The sequence below is a fragment of the Pseudopipra pipra genome, chromosome 3 (genome assembly GCF_036250125.1).
Source record: "Pseudopipra pipra isolate bDixPip1 chromosome 3, bDixPip1.hap1, whole genome shotgun sequence".
Classification (NCBI taxonomy): domain Eukaryota; kingdom Metazoa; phylum Chordata; class Aves; order Passeriformes; family Pipridae; genus Pseudopipra; species Pseudopipra pipra.
The window spans coordinates 12080749-12094871 of NC_087551.1; the positions used below are offsets into that span (position 1 = coordinate 12080749).

Here is a 14123-nt window from a genome sequence, read left to right on the forward strand (position 1 = left end):
CCTTACAGTCGGATCATAAGACAACTTAGCTCAAGTTGGCACCATGGAATCAACACAAGGGTCTATAGGGTTTTTATATACTGGGTTTGGTCCATTCCAATTTGAAATGCCCTGGTGAAGATACTTACCTTTTGAAAGCTCTCCTGATGCTGTATTTCAGTTAGGAAGTTCCTCTTGATGTTCATGTTATGATTTTTCTTTCTTAACTCCATTTCATGATATTTTGGAAGCCTGAGTTAATTACTGTATGCCCTGATAGCCACATTAAAAAGGATTTGCAGTGCAGCCACTGGAAGTGTGCAGTAAGCTTGTGAAAGCTTAGGCCTGTAATGCCTGCTATCCTCTGAAACATAGTCAGGAGGTGGGAATTGTCTTGTGATATTGACTTTGCATATACACCTTGTTTTTGCACTCAGGCTTGATTTTGAGAGAGGCATGTAGAAGAAGGATGCCTGACCCTATATTGTCTTTTCAGTACGGTAGCCCCTGTGTTTTCCAGGATACATACCACTGTTGCTTGTTGCTGCTGCTGAATTTTCTGGCCCATTTCTTTAAATGGAAACAGTGATCTTGCTTCCTGCTGGGTGCCTAGATTGCTTTAGGGGTCATTCATTCATAATAGGAGTTTGACACTTGTTGAAACCCCTTTATTGTGGGCTCTTGGTGCTCTATAGTACCATGCCTGCTTCCCTTTGTGCTCCATTCCCTCAGTTCATTGCCACTTGAGTTCAGCCTGGGCTGCCCAGCAATGCCTAGGTCGTGTGTGCTGGTGGTTTTGACTTTTTGCCTGCTGTTCAGTGACACTCGTTATGCATTTACAGTCTGTGTTTTCGTGATGGTTTGCAGGTGGGAACAATCAGTTCTTTCAGACTTCAATATAAAATAATTGCGCATTCATTTCCAATCCTGTGAGTAGCTCTAGGTAGCCTGGCACTGCTGTCACTTGGCATAATGGGTCACTGGGCTATGGCCACACACCAGAAGTGCCGCCAGGCTTCTTTCAGCCACTAATAGCAATGAGGTCTGGAAGGGTTTGATACTGCTCACTTCTTGCCCACTCTGAAGCTGAAGGAGGGTGCTTAACAGCATGATCTGTACTGTTCCAGGTGCTGGCTTACTCCTGTGTGTACAGCTACTATAACCAGGACACTGAGAGCATGGATATTGTGGAACAGCAGGCTGAGAGCCTAGAGCTGCTCACTAATGCTCTGCAGATCCTTCTGGGTAAGTCCTGCAGCCTCTTTAAAGTAGCGACTAGTGTTCCAAACTGTATAGTTCAAAGAGCAGCAACTCTGTAGTGGGACAATAGCGTACACACCAGCACCTAGCTGGCCTCTCACTTCTCCCAGCCCATTTTTGCCTTCTTGATGTAATTTCTGAGAAGTCCACTGGCACAATTTGGCTGCCAATGGAGATTAATGCAGTAAAGAGCAACATGTTCCGTTTTGCAATGTGCCATATATGCACAGGAGATCTAAGTAGCTGTGACTGGCTTCACAGTCAGAGCCAAAGACTTGGTCTCTGCTTAAGAGTGTGTGATGCAACATGACTTTATTGGTCTTCAATTGCAGAGGAAACCCTGCTGCAGTACCAGGACCTGGCCTCCTCTCTTCAGCTTCTGAAAGCAGAGCATTTCAGTGCTGGTTTGGAGTTGGTACGCCAGATCAAGGAGCGTCTCTTTGCAATTCTCTGGCACTCCACACAGGTGAAGTTCACATGCCTGATAGTGGCTTATCTTGCTCTGGTCTAATTTGATTGTGTGCAAGACAAGGGGCTTGGTCAGCTGAGGGGTTAGACTCTAAGGGTTGTGTGTGTAGGGAAGGGGTTTGCAGCACAAAATACACCCCAAATTGCATATTGTCTCTCTCTCTCTCTTCTGATTGTTCTTTCATGCTAGCAGGATTTCCATGTTGGGCTCCAGTCTTCAGGAGATCCTGGTCAGAGAAAGTTGAAACTCGCAAATGTGCCTACTTCAGCCCTTGCCTATACAGGGTGAGTTTTCTTAGCTGGATAAAAAGTGGATAAGTGCAGACAAAAAGCAGGTGAGCAGAGTTTTCTCCTGTGCTCACTGACATACAAAAGAGTGAATGACAGATACTAATTACTTGCATCTTCTTTTGTGATTTGAGGTAACAATTTAAGTGACAGTGGTGTAAGGAAACCAGCAAAACCTCTGTAGTAGGGCACTATGGGGTTGGGTTGTGGTTGCTTCTCACAGCTGGGGCTCTGCTCTGATGCTCTCCTTCTCAACAGGCAAAAACGTACCATCTTGTGTGACTCCCCCAACACAGATGAAGGTGGCAAAGAGGTTGAAGATGAGGAGTATGATCCACAGTGGCAGGAAGACTATGATGACGTTGATGACCTTGATGAAGACAACTTTATGATTGATAATGGATCAGATTGTGATTCCTACTTTGATGATGATGATAGCTATCATAGCTAGAAGACCACCATAGAAGTGGTCTGCCACCCAGCCTGCCAGCCTGGACCTCTGCCTCTACTCTGTCTCAACCAGTTTGTGTTAGTGTTTTTCCTCAAAGGCAGGGAGGAGCTCTCAAGCGGAACAAAGCATTTCCTCTGGGAGGCTAATTGCTCAGTGACTCTAATATGCAAAACCATTGCTCTGGGCAGCTAGTCTGTGTTCCTGTGGCCACGTCTCTCAGAAAGATATCTCCTTGCCTTTTTTCCTTGTCTCCAGTTCTGCCTATAGGTATTTGAGTTAGAAAGTCACAGTCCACCTGCAAAGTTAGGACTACTTGCCACCTGTTAAAGGGCTGCTCATTGTCCTTGGATGTGCTCTTCCCAAGGTCTGAGCACAGGTGAGTGTGGCATGTATCCTAGCATGGCACTGTTTAGAAATGGCCAGTGTCTAGAAATGCTGTAGAGTGATGCATTTACACTCAAGTCAAAGCCTTGCATCTGGAGCTGGTGGGATTCCCTCCAGAGCCACAGATGGATGTGGTTCAGTTCCTCTAGTTGAGAGGGGCAGCATTTTTGCTGTTGGAGTTTTCTTCTCTGCTGTGAAGCAGGAAGGGCTACGAGTGACACAAGTTTGCAGGACTGTTTAAGTGTATAAACATATGTTATATATATATATGCAGAGATTGTTCAGATAATACTTTATCTTTGCAAAAAAAAAAGAAAACCCTGAGGAATAAGGGTTGAAAAAAGTTCTGTTTAAAAAAAGAAACAGTTTTCTTCTAGCACAAGCCTCCTTGTTGTCTGTGGGGAACATGAATGGGGAGGGAGAGTAGGATATCCTCAAGTGAGGAGGATGTGACCTTGATGTGCTCATCCCAGGAGTTATTTGTGAAATTGATGTGGGTTTGGAATCCTCACCCAGGGCACACAGTCTGCCCTATAAAGTGCCTTTTCCTTCCTGGGCAGTTCAGGGAACATAAAGAGGTATGGGGAGGGACGGAAAGAGGATGGCGGACCAGACCACACAGGGTGATGGGGCTGGTGTTTCTGGGAGCAGGTGCAAGACAAGACTGCCTGCGTGTTGATGAAGGTGGTAACATCTGGTGCCCAGCAGAAGGCAGATGTGGAACTGCTATTGGGCTTGAGGGGTGATTTTGAGGTTTGTAGGATTGTTTTGGAGATACAGGGCTCTTAAGGCTTGGGTATCATCTGGGAGGGCTCTGGGGTTCTTACGGGATGCTGGGCAGGGACCAACTGCCAGGACAGACCAGGAGAGAGGACTAATTTTTCCACTCCCCTGCACCCCCTAACTCCTAATCCTGCAGTCTCTCATGGTGGAAGTCCCAACCCTGCTGCCCATATGTGGCAAGTGGGTTCCCTGTGACACTTCTTCGGGCCCTCTTCTCAGGGGCACTGAGGGGGAGAGACATGATGGGGATGCCCAGACAGCCTCATCCCCAGTGTGACCACTTGTTCCTTGCAGGAACAACCTGAATTTCCCAGGTTGTGGGGGGGACAGAGCAGAATGTCCTAGATGCTGAAGTTGCTTATGTGGAGATTCATGCCTTGAGTTCTTCATTCACTGTTTCCTGGATGCCTACTTAAAACCCAAAAGGTCAGAAGGATTGTGTCTCTGCTCTCATGGACAATATTTGTACTGAAAGTCAAGATCAAACCTTGCTGTTCTGCTCTGCGGGAGGTTTCTGTCCTCCCTTAGCTCGTAGGACACCTGTGTTATGGTTTGACAGGGGTACTGTCCCAGTCAAACTACCTACCTGACACTGGAGCTGGTCATGCCAGGCACTTGGCATCAGAAGTGAGAGCCCTTTGGGACTCACTCACTCACAAACCTCACTGGGTAAGTGGTAAAAATTAGGAGTAGTATTTCACTGGCAACTGGTCTGAGTTGTACAACTGTGGGGGCCTCCCACCTCTGAAGTTTCTTCACAGTGTCAGACTAGAGTTGTGATCAACAGGGGCTTATTTCCCTGCTGATTTTTGACAAGCCTGTTCTCTTGACTGTGGTTTCTTTCTCAGCATAGTAAGTAGGGACAGTGAGAGTCTCATTCATCCATGAACATCCCTAATTGAATGATGAAACATTTGCCTGTTTATTAATCAGAAAAATGGCATATTTCTCATCCAGGCTAAGTAAGGGAGCCTGTCCATCCAGGTAAGGTTGGTTGATTTTGTTGACAGATAACGTTATGTGGCATGATTGCCAAGTTCTCTTTTATTTCCTGCCTGCTATCCCTTCTACCTCCATTACTTCTGATGAACATCCATTTCCCCAGATCATGACAACCTGTAAACGAAATTTATTTACAATCAAATGACTTTGCATATAAAATGCAAAGGTAGGTACAATATCTACAGACGTGCTACGTCCCTACTTTCTTCTTTCACATTCCTTTCTTCTTTTACATTCCTCCTTTCCTTTCCCTCCCCCCTTACTTCCCTCCATCCTCACTGTACATCTGTCCTTCCTCCCCTCTGTTCTTCCTTTCGTCCATCCTTCTGTCTATCCTTTCATGTCCGTCCTTTATTACTCTCTACTTCCTACCTCCTCCTTTCACTATTGACCTCTGTCCTTACTTTATATACTTACACACTTAAGTTCCCCTTTTTTCCTGCCTTTTTGACTTTCTGCTTTCCTCTATTCCTCCTTGCCCACTTCTCCACCTTCTTGACTTCTTAATTCCTATCTTCCTTCTTCTTTTGCTACTTTCCTCAATACCTCCTTCTTTCCTTCTTGCCTGCCTCCCTGCCTGCCTTCATTCCTTTTTACCTGCCTTCTTTCTTTTACCTTTCTTTCTTCTTTCATTCCATCATCCTTCCCCTGGCCTTTCCCCCTCCCTCTCTCCCACCCTCATTTTTTTCTTCCCTGTTATTTCCCAATTTTCCCTTGCCTCCCTTTTTTTCTTCCTCCCTGCTTCATTCTCCCCTCCTTCTTCCCCTCACTTAGGTCTACCAGGTCCCAAGCCTCCTTGCAGAGTCTGTAGGAGTGTAACAGTACCCACAGTGGGAGGCAGAATTAGGGGCCATTCAGGTCCATTAGACATGCATTAAGTCTTTGCCAAAGGAATGGCCATCCTGGTAAGGTGAGCTTTAAGCTGGGAAAGGTGGGGGGAAAGGGGAAGTTATAGTGACCACCCATCCAGAAAAATAAGGCTTAAGCAGGGATACCCCCAGAAAGCCAAAGATGTGACTATAGGGCATCCTCTTGCACCTCTACACTCCAATCCCTCTGTAAGGTGCCTGTATATACCAATGCCTGCAGTATGGGGAATGAGCAGGAGGAACTAGAGCTCCCTGTGCAGTCTCAGAGCTTTGCTCTTACTGCATAATGGGATACATAATGAGACAGGTCTCATGACTGGAATGTTGTCATGAAGCTGTTTGGGAAAGAGACCAGGAAGACTAGACCATGGAGATGCAAAGGCTAGGAGCAGCCTTGGATACAGCGACCATGAGATTGTGGAGTTTAGTACCGAGTGAGGAGGAAGCAGGGCAGCAAGGAAGATCGCAACCATGGACTTCAGCAGAACACACTTATCCTCTTCAGGGACCTTCTTGGAAGAATCCAAAAGGAATGGGCCTTGCAGCGAAGAAAGGTTGCCCTAGTTAAAAGGATAGGAGGTGAAGTTTAGCACTATGTGGGGTGACCAAATGGTGTATTCTACACCCTCTGTGTCATGTTTGGTGGACTGCCTCTTTCAGTCCCAAAGCCGAAAATGGAATGTGGGAAAAATCCCTCTTTTAAATTTAGAAAGATGGCATAATTCAGGGAGCAAAGAAACAAGGAATTTATTTGGTGTGCTGGGTCCTTCTCTCACCAAGTTTTTCGTGGAGAAAGACCCTGTGGGCATACAACTCATACATTTTATAGTTTTCCAAAATCCCAGCTGTGCTGGTTTAAAGGTAAACCGTCAGGGGAAATGAACCCAACTCAAAAGAGAGATTATAAGTCAGAATAACAATTTAATAAAATAATACAATAAGTACAATTATACAGACAAACAATTGGTTTTAACCCACAAAACCCAAATGTATAACCCAGCACCCTGGGGCATGAACAGAGTGGTGTTCATTGGGCCCCCTGAGTCCAAAGTAAAAGGAGGGGGGAAAACCTGTTGGTGAGAGTGCTGTTGCAGTCTGGTCAAGAGTGGTGGTTGCAGTCCGGTCGAGAGTGGTGGTTGCAGTCTGGTTGAAAAGTGGTGGTTGCAGTCTGGTTGAGAGTGGTGGTCTGCAGTCTTCCTCTGGATCCCACGAGTGGTTAAAAAAGTCCTAAGACCCTAAGATTATATATCCTCCAGTTCAGGCAGGAATGCCCAGTACCTCCCTCAGGGTGGGGGTTCCACAATGGGTGTGAGGACAGGAGCATCCTCCTATCTCACAGGCCTCTTAACACCTAGTTTATAGCCTGAGGAGTCAGGCTGCTCTGGGCAGATGGTGTAAATGGTCTATTGATAACAGTTTCTGGGAAATGGCATGGAAGGCTATAGAATACACAGTTTTGGATTACACCCATTCAGTGATGAACTGGTCCTAGCTGTTCTAACTAGGACACCAGCCTTCTCAGATAAGTTTTAATGTATTCCTTTTTACCTAAAAAGGTTTCTTTTCTCTGAAAAGGGGCTTTCCCTTTATCCCAATTGGCTGCAAGCCATTCCCTGTCAAAGGCGATGGATCTTTCTTTGTTCTTAGCCCAAGAAGAAAAGGAATCTCGTGTACAAAATGGCCCTAAAAGATTTAATTTTTAAGAAATTTCTCATTTCCCTTATTCCGCCGAAAGAGACCCTGATACCCAAGTTCAGCTCTTGGAACTTGGATATCTTACAACTTCACGATAAGCCTATTTATAAAAAAAAAACGTATTTTTATTTCTCATAGGAAGGTTTGCTATTTTTGCTGCTGCACAGGCAGGAGAGGGTGTGTGGGACTGGGAGTCAGGACTGTGTGTCCTCTCAGCACTGCAAGAGAGCCGCCACAGCTGCACCACCACCACCGGAGCTGCCTGGGACCATGGCTGCTGCTTTTACCAGCTGCCACTACGCCAGAACCCACACCAGCATCTTGGCAGAATAAATACTTCTGGACAAAATAGGCTTCCAGGTTTTGTTTTGCCCCTGTTCCCCATTGTTTTTGTCTGCCCAGGGAAGGCGTTAAACTGGAGAAACTTGTTTACCGCATTACTTTCATTTTTTTCCCAGGCCACGTGGTGCATGGCAAGGGAATGGGTGCCATTTTTGGTTTTGCCCTAGGGATGAGGGGCCAGACAACATTTTGCCTTTATTGGTTTTGTGGGTTGACCATTTTTCTCTGTACTGTTGTTATTGGTAATTTTACCTCAGTAAAATTGTGACTAACATTTTTAACTGGTTGCAGTCTTGTTTTCTTTGTTTTCCCCTTCCCCTATCATACAGGGGTGGCTTGAGCAGTCTTAACTTTTCCTCCCTGGCATTTTAAAACCAGTACAGGGGTCCAAGAGAGCTGATCAATATTCAAGCACCATTTCCTCCAAGGGTCAAGAATGGGTCATCCCAATGAGGAAGAAATTGGACAAAAGGGGCAAGAGACATGCATAGACAACCAAGGAACTCCTGTGAATACTCAAATACAAGCAGGAGATACAGAGGACCTGGAAGCAGGGACAGGCCACTTAAAATAAATATAGGGATGTTGTCAGAGCATGTAGAAATGAGACCAGGAAGACCAATGCCCAACCCGAATTAAATCTGGCCAAGGATGTCAAGAACAACAAGAAGGTCTTCTTCAAATACATCAGTAACAAAAGGAAAACAAAGCCTCATGTGAGCCTGTTACTAAATGGAAGGGAAACTCTTGTGTCATAGATTTACTTGTTCTAAAACACCAGGTGGGGAATTTTTTTTTCTTCTTTCCCCTGCATCATTGTAAAAGAGGGATGTTTGAACGAGGGAAGGGGAGGGTGGTTTTTGTCTGGGGTTATTCACACACAGAAGAACTGGCCGACAGGTCACATTCCAGGCTGATGGCCCTCAGAAGACTGGGCGGGGGAGGGGGGGGGGGGGGGAGGTGATGAGGTTTTTTTCCTCCTCTCGGGAAACAGCAGGCACTCCACTTTTGCCCTGACTCAGGGAACGTGTGTGTGGAGAGGTTCCGAGATTCATTTTGTTTTCGGCTAGGTCATCTGGCTGCTTCTGGCCCCAGTTCAGCTTCGTTCTCCTGCGCCCTGTTCTGCCCCCAGCCCGGACCTGCGGGGATTTCATCGGAGAGGCTTGGCCCTTCTGCGGAGGAACCTTTGGGGGAGGAGGTTGCCCCTTCCCTCCTCCGTTCCCATTTTTGGCAGCAGCTTGCGCCATCGACGAAGGGGGGGGGAATCCCGGCCAGAGCCAGCCGCCGACAGCGTGAGTCTGTGGGAAGAACCCCTTTTCCCCTTCCCCTTCCCGGTGTGGGGGAATCTCCAGTTCGGCTCCTCCCGCGCTCCGGGGCCCTCCCGCGGCGACCGCCAGAGCCCAACAGCGCCCCCTGCCGGCCACCAGAGAGCAACTGCAGGCTCTGCTCCTCCAGTGATCCAACAGCGCCCCCTGCTGGCCCTGGTTAGAATTGCGCCAAAAGGCGGAAAGTATTTAAATGGTTTTCTGGAGGGAACTTTGGGTACAGGATTACTGTTTAGTTGTTTTTGGTTTTTTGTTGTCCTGTCAATACACATATATCCTTTAATAAAGGACTGTTATCTTTTCTTTCTCCATACTTCCTCAATTGGAGCCTCTTAATTTCGGATTTACAATTGCTTAGAGGGAGGAGCTTGGTCTTCCTCATAACTCATCTTCCTTAGCAAAACACTTCAGTCTCATTAAATGGAGACACCTTGAAACAGAGGATGCAGAGAAGGCAGAGTTATTGAACAGCTTCTCTGCACCAGTCTTTACTGACATGAGTACCCCTCAGGAATCTCCGACACAGGAGACCAGGATAAAGGAATGGTGGAAGGAAGACTTTCCTTTGGTCGAGGAGGATTGGGGTAGAGATCACCTAGGCAAACTTGACATCCACAAGTCCATGGGCCCTGATGGGATGCATCCATGAATACTGAGAACCGGTACACACCATAGCAAGGCTGTTCATGGTCATCTTTGAAAGGTCATGGAGATCAGGAGAGGACTCGGAGAGAGAGTCCTCAGGAGAGCTGCTGTCAGCCCAGTCTTCAAAATGGGCAAAAAGGAAGTCCCAGGGAACTATTGGCAGTCAGTCTTACCTCAATCCCTGGAAAGTCAGTGCAGCACCTCATCCTGCTATAAAGCCTAATACTAATATTGAGGTTATATTGAGTATGTGGGTTTTTCATTCTTTCATGGCTGGGCTTCGCGAACGAAGATTTGGGAAGGGCTCTACCCACATTTGTTGCAAGCGCATTGGTGGCTAAAAAGGCCAATACGAGATAGGCATGACCAGTTGCAAAAGGCACAGCAGAAAGACTCCTTAGATGGTGTATTCTGCAAGGTACGATTCTTTCTGCGTTGTCTTTTCTCCTCAAGGGTGATCCTGCGTGCTTTCTCAAAAGTAGCAGCGTTACAGATGGTGTGTCTCCAGGCCTTCCAACTGGAGGCCAGAGTAGACCAGTTATGATGATCAACATGGCCAAGGCTGAGATGTTGTTTCAGGGAGTCCTTGTATCTTCTCTGGGGCTCCTCTCTTGCGGCAGCTGGTGGCAAGTTCACCATAAAGCAAGGTCTTAGGGAAGTGGTGGTCCTTCATCCTTGAGATGTGCCCTGCCCAACGCAGCTGTGTTCTCAGCAACATGGCCTCAATACTTGTGACAGCTGCTTGTTCTAGAACAGATGTATTGGTCACATAATCTGACCAGTGGATATTTAGGATTGTGCAGAGACAGTGTTGATGGAAGCGTTCTAAGAGACGCAGGTGGTGGTGGTAGATGACCCATGATTCAGATCCATAAAAGAGAGTAGATAGCACTATGGCTCTGTAAACACTGATCTTTTCGTTCTTCAGGCCATAATCATTGGTAGTTTTTGAACTTTGTTTTCATTTAGAGCGCAGAATATTGTGACAGTTATTAGGAAGTGTAAGTAGAAAGTTAGTTAGGGGGTGTTTAACAATTATGGCTCTTCAACCTAAGTGAGAATGCTTAAGATTTTTCAAATTTGTGTTTGACTTAGTCCAATTCAGTCTCCTAGGGCTGCTGAGGCAAGGATTATGGTGATTATATAGTTTTGAGTTGAGTGAGTTAGGAAGAGAATGGTGATGGGAGATGGGAAATTTAATTATGTTTGCTAGAATAATAGCTGTGATTAGGGATTAAGTACTTCTGGGAATCAGAAATGGAATGGGACTGGGACTAGTCTGATTGCAATTGCTGTTGTCAATAGGGGCAGGACGTTGGGTGGTTTAGTTGGCCAATGTCTCATTGGTTATGCTTCAAAAGGCGACTAATGACAAGGCGGCTGCTTGTACAAGGAATTATTTGATTACGGCTTCAATGGCTCGTGGGTGCTCGGATTTGAAGATGAGTGGAATGATAGCAAGGGTGTTAATTTCTATTCCTGCTCAAGCTATGATTCAGTTGTATGATTCAGTAAGATCAGGGAGGAGATTAATTTCGCATGTTACAGTTCTATCTTCACCTTACCATATTGATTCATGTTCAGGCACATATCCTTAAGGAATGAGGCAGGCCTGCAGAGCAGATTGGTACACTGGTGCCTGTTCTATATTGAATCCTAATACTATCTGTAATTCACCTTCCAAAGAGGCTCCCTAACAAATAGTGTGATTCTGTTTGCTACTGGCTGTAATAATCAAAGGGGCCTACAAAATCTAGACCTTTTTGGGCTTGTATGTAATTTAGGACTTTTCATTCTTCTAATGTTAAGAAGGCTACAGCAATTAGAATTGAGATATCATGGGAATAGGGATATGATAGAATATTTAAGAGTAGAGGGTCAGGTCAAGAGTAGGTGTAGTGGGGAAAGAGGGGAGGTAGGGAGAGGATTTGAACATCTGGATAAAAGGATTAAACCTTTTGCATTTGCTGAACTGTGGCATGCAAGCAGACCTTTTCTACAGCAGGGGATAGTATGGGTGCTCACTTGGTAGCTAAATTGAGTTTGTTAGTCAGAGGGAGACCTGCTTGTACTATTGGACTCACTTTTCTTGTCATTTTATAGAAGGAAAGGTTCATCATAGACAGAAACTGACCCGGATTGCTCTGGTCTGAACTGTCACATATAAGACTGTTAATGCTTGGATATGCAAATCCCTAAAAGCAGCTGCACCTTTAGGATGTCCTGATCCAACATCAAAGCTGTAAACTTCCTTATCTGAATGGGCTCTTGGAAGAGATTGTGCTGTTCTCCCTGAGTGGCTTAGTCCACTGGTTGGCTCTACTGCTCACTCTTGTTCACTAGTAGTACTTCAAGAGGTTGCTCTTCTTCAAGATGGATGGTGTTATTTTTTGAGAATTTCTTTTTCTCCAAGGTCACCCCAACCCAAAAATGCAGGCCAGCATTTCAGGGCAGAGAATCTGGTGGGCTTGAGCTTGTGTGTGATGACCACCAATTTCTAGATTCCACAGGTTCTTCTCATCCTCTCCATCTCTTTCTGCTTTTGCATGGAAAGGTCAAGCTCACTGAGGATCTGGAAGGGACAGAGTTAGGTTTAGGGCAGGCATAACCTTCAAGACTTGGTCAGCAGACCACATCATGGGGCAGGATGCCCAGGGACCAGATTGTCACTGAGTGGCCACAGTAGCAGTGGAAGAGGATCCACTCCAGTGGGCTGTACTCCTGTCTTCCTACAGGATGCAGGTAGAGCTCATCAGGCAGATGCTGCCCACTCCCAGACCCTCACCTGGGCATCCCAGGGGATGGGGGGGCTGCACCAATGGCTGCGCACACACCTGCTGCCTTGTTGCCAGTGCCTCACTCTTGCTTCCAAACTTTAGGTTGTATAAGAAAGCCCCCAGTTCTGGAAGAGGGCAGTGGGAGCCCTAGGAAGGCTCAGCCAGTACGTGCAAGGAAAACACGCACAGGCCTACTCCCGCAGCCCCTTTTCCCTGCAGCCCCTTTTCCTCGCAGCCCCTTTTCCCTGCAGCCCCTTTTCCTCGCAGCCCCTTTTCCCTGCAGCCCCTTTTCCTCGCAGCCCCTACTCCTGCATTGGCCAAGAGAAAAATCCTAAGGCAGAAAAGGGGAGTAGAGCAGCACAAGCCCAAGCACCTGCAAACAAAAACATCCACTGCATGGGTTTTGCAACCCCCCTCTTTGCCACCCTCCACAGGTGTTTGTTTTTGTCGGGCTGGCTCCCCCAGCACCAGTCCCAGCCAGATCCTGTTCCACAAAATACATCCCCACCACTGAAGGTGTGGGTGGGAAGGGGTCAGATGTAAACCCAGTGTAGGCATGTACCTTTCAGAGGGGCTCCTGAGGAGAGAAAGGGGAGGGGGGAAAATACTCTCCTGTCTCCCAAGATTCCCTTTCCTTCTTCACTAGCCATATTCCAATCAGGAAGCACAGGGAGCACAGAGCACTCAAATTGGAACCTTGCAGGAGCCCAGCTCTGCCTGCCCATTCTAGGAGTGGGGGAAGGGTAAGAATTTGGGCAGGGCTTGAGCTGAAATGGCATTTGGTTGCTTCTGATTTCCTCGAAGCTTTCGCAGTGGGGCAAGAACTCCATCCCTCCAAGCCACTCGCCTTTTGAATGCCCACGCATTCAAACTGTATGCCTGGCACTACAGGGTCACTGAAGTGGCTGCTGCAGTTTGAAACAGGACCTCTTGTTGCATTTTTCGGGTTGCTTAACCTCCTCCCAGTGGCAATAAAGCAGGTAAGTAAGGATGCAAAAAGATTACCCAGGGGACCAAAAGCTTGGAAAAGGATGAAAGAACACTCCAACTACAAAAAAAATATTATTTTTTGACAGCAAATAAACACCCCTCCACCCCCTGCCCCACCAAATTTGCAATTTTCTGTAATGGGGAACTTGATCAGGTTTCTTTTTCTGCCAGAGACAGAGGAGCAGATGTATCACAGAATCATGGAATCGTTGAATGTATTGGTGGGAAAGGACCTTAAAGATCACATTTTTTCAACTCCCTGCTGGAGGGGCAGGACCAACTTTCACTAGACCAGGTTGTCCAGAGCTCCATCCAGACGGGCCTTGAATACTTTCAGGGATGAGGCACCCACAACTTCTCTGGGCAACCTTTTCCAGTGCTGCACCACCCTCTGTAAATGGTGGTGAGGCAGTAAAGTATTTCTTCCTAATACCTAAACTAAAGCTATTCTCTTTCAGTTTGAATCCATTCCCCCTTGTCCTTTTGCTGCATGTTCCTATAAAAAGTTCCTCTCCAGCTTTCTTATAGGCTCCCTCAGGTACTGGAAGGCCATAATTAGGTCATCCCTAAGCTGTCTCTTTTCCAGACTAAGCAAACTCATTTCAGGTTTTCCTCATGAGAGAGGTGCTGCAGCATTCTAATAATTTTTTGTTCCTACTCTGGACCTGCTACAACAGGTCAATGCCCTTCCAGTGATGAGGACTCAAGAGCTCGATGGAGCACTCCAGGTGGAGTCTCACTAGAGCAGGGTAGATGGGCAGAGTCACCTCCCTCAACCTGCTGGACACACTGCTTTTGTTGCAGCCCAGGACACCAGCCCAGGCAAATATCAGACATCTGCTGGGAAATCTTGTGCTTTTATCTG

General features: G+C 46.7%; 1 protein-coding gene across 7 annotated transcripts in view; it reads left to right on the forward strand.

Annotated features, from left to right (window-relative positions):
* Window positions 1-3206, forward strand: part of LOC135410913 (cullin-9-like) — a 29621-nt gene extending 26415 nt beyond the window's left edge. For 5 of the 7 annotated variants that reach the window (XM_064647832.1, XM_064647831.1, XM_064647836.1 and 2 more), the window contains 4 exons: window positions 1107-1224; window positions 1572-1705; window positions 1898-1992; window positions 2254-3206. In XM_064647832.1, the coding sequence (XP_064503902.1) occupies window positions 1107-1224; window positions 1572-1705; window positions 1898-1992; window positions 2254-2446 (540 nt within the window). In that variant the 3' untranslated portion in view covers window positions 2447-3206. The remainder of the gene's footprint in view (window positions 1-1106; window positions 1225-1571; window positions 1706-1897; window positions 1993-2253) is intronic. The other 2 variants (XM_064647833.1, XM_064647835.1) reach the window with 1 other exon arrangement.
* Window positions 3207-14123: the final 10917 nt, after the last annotated feature.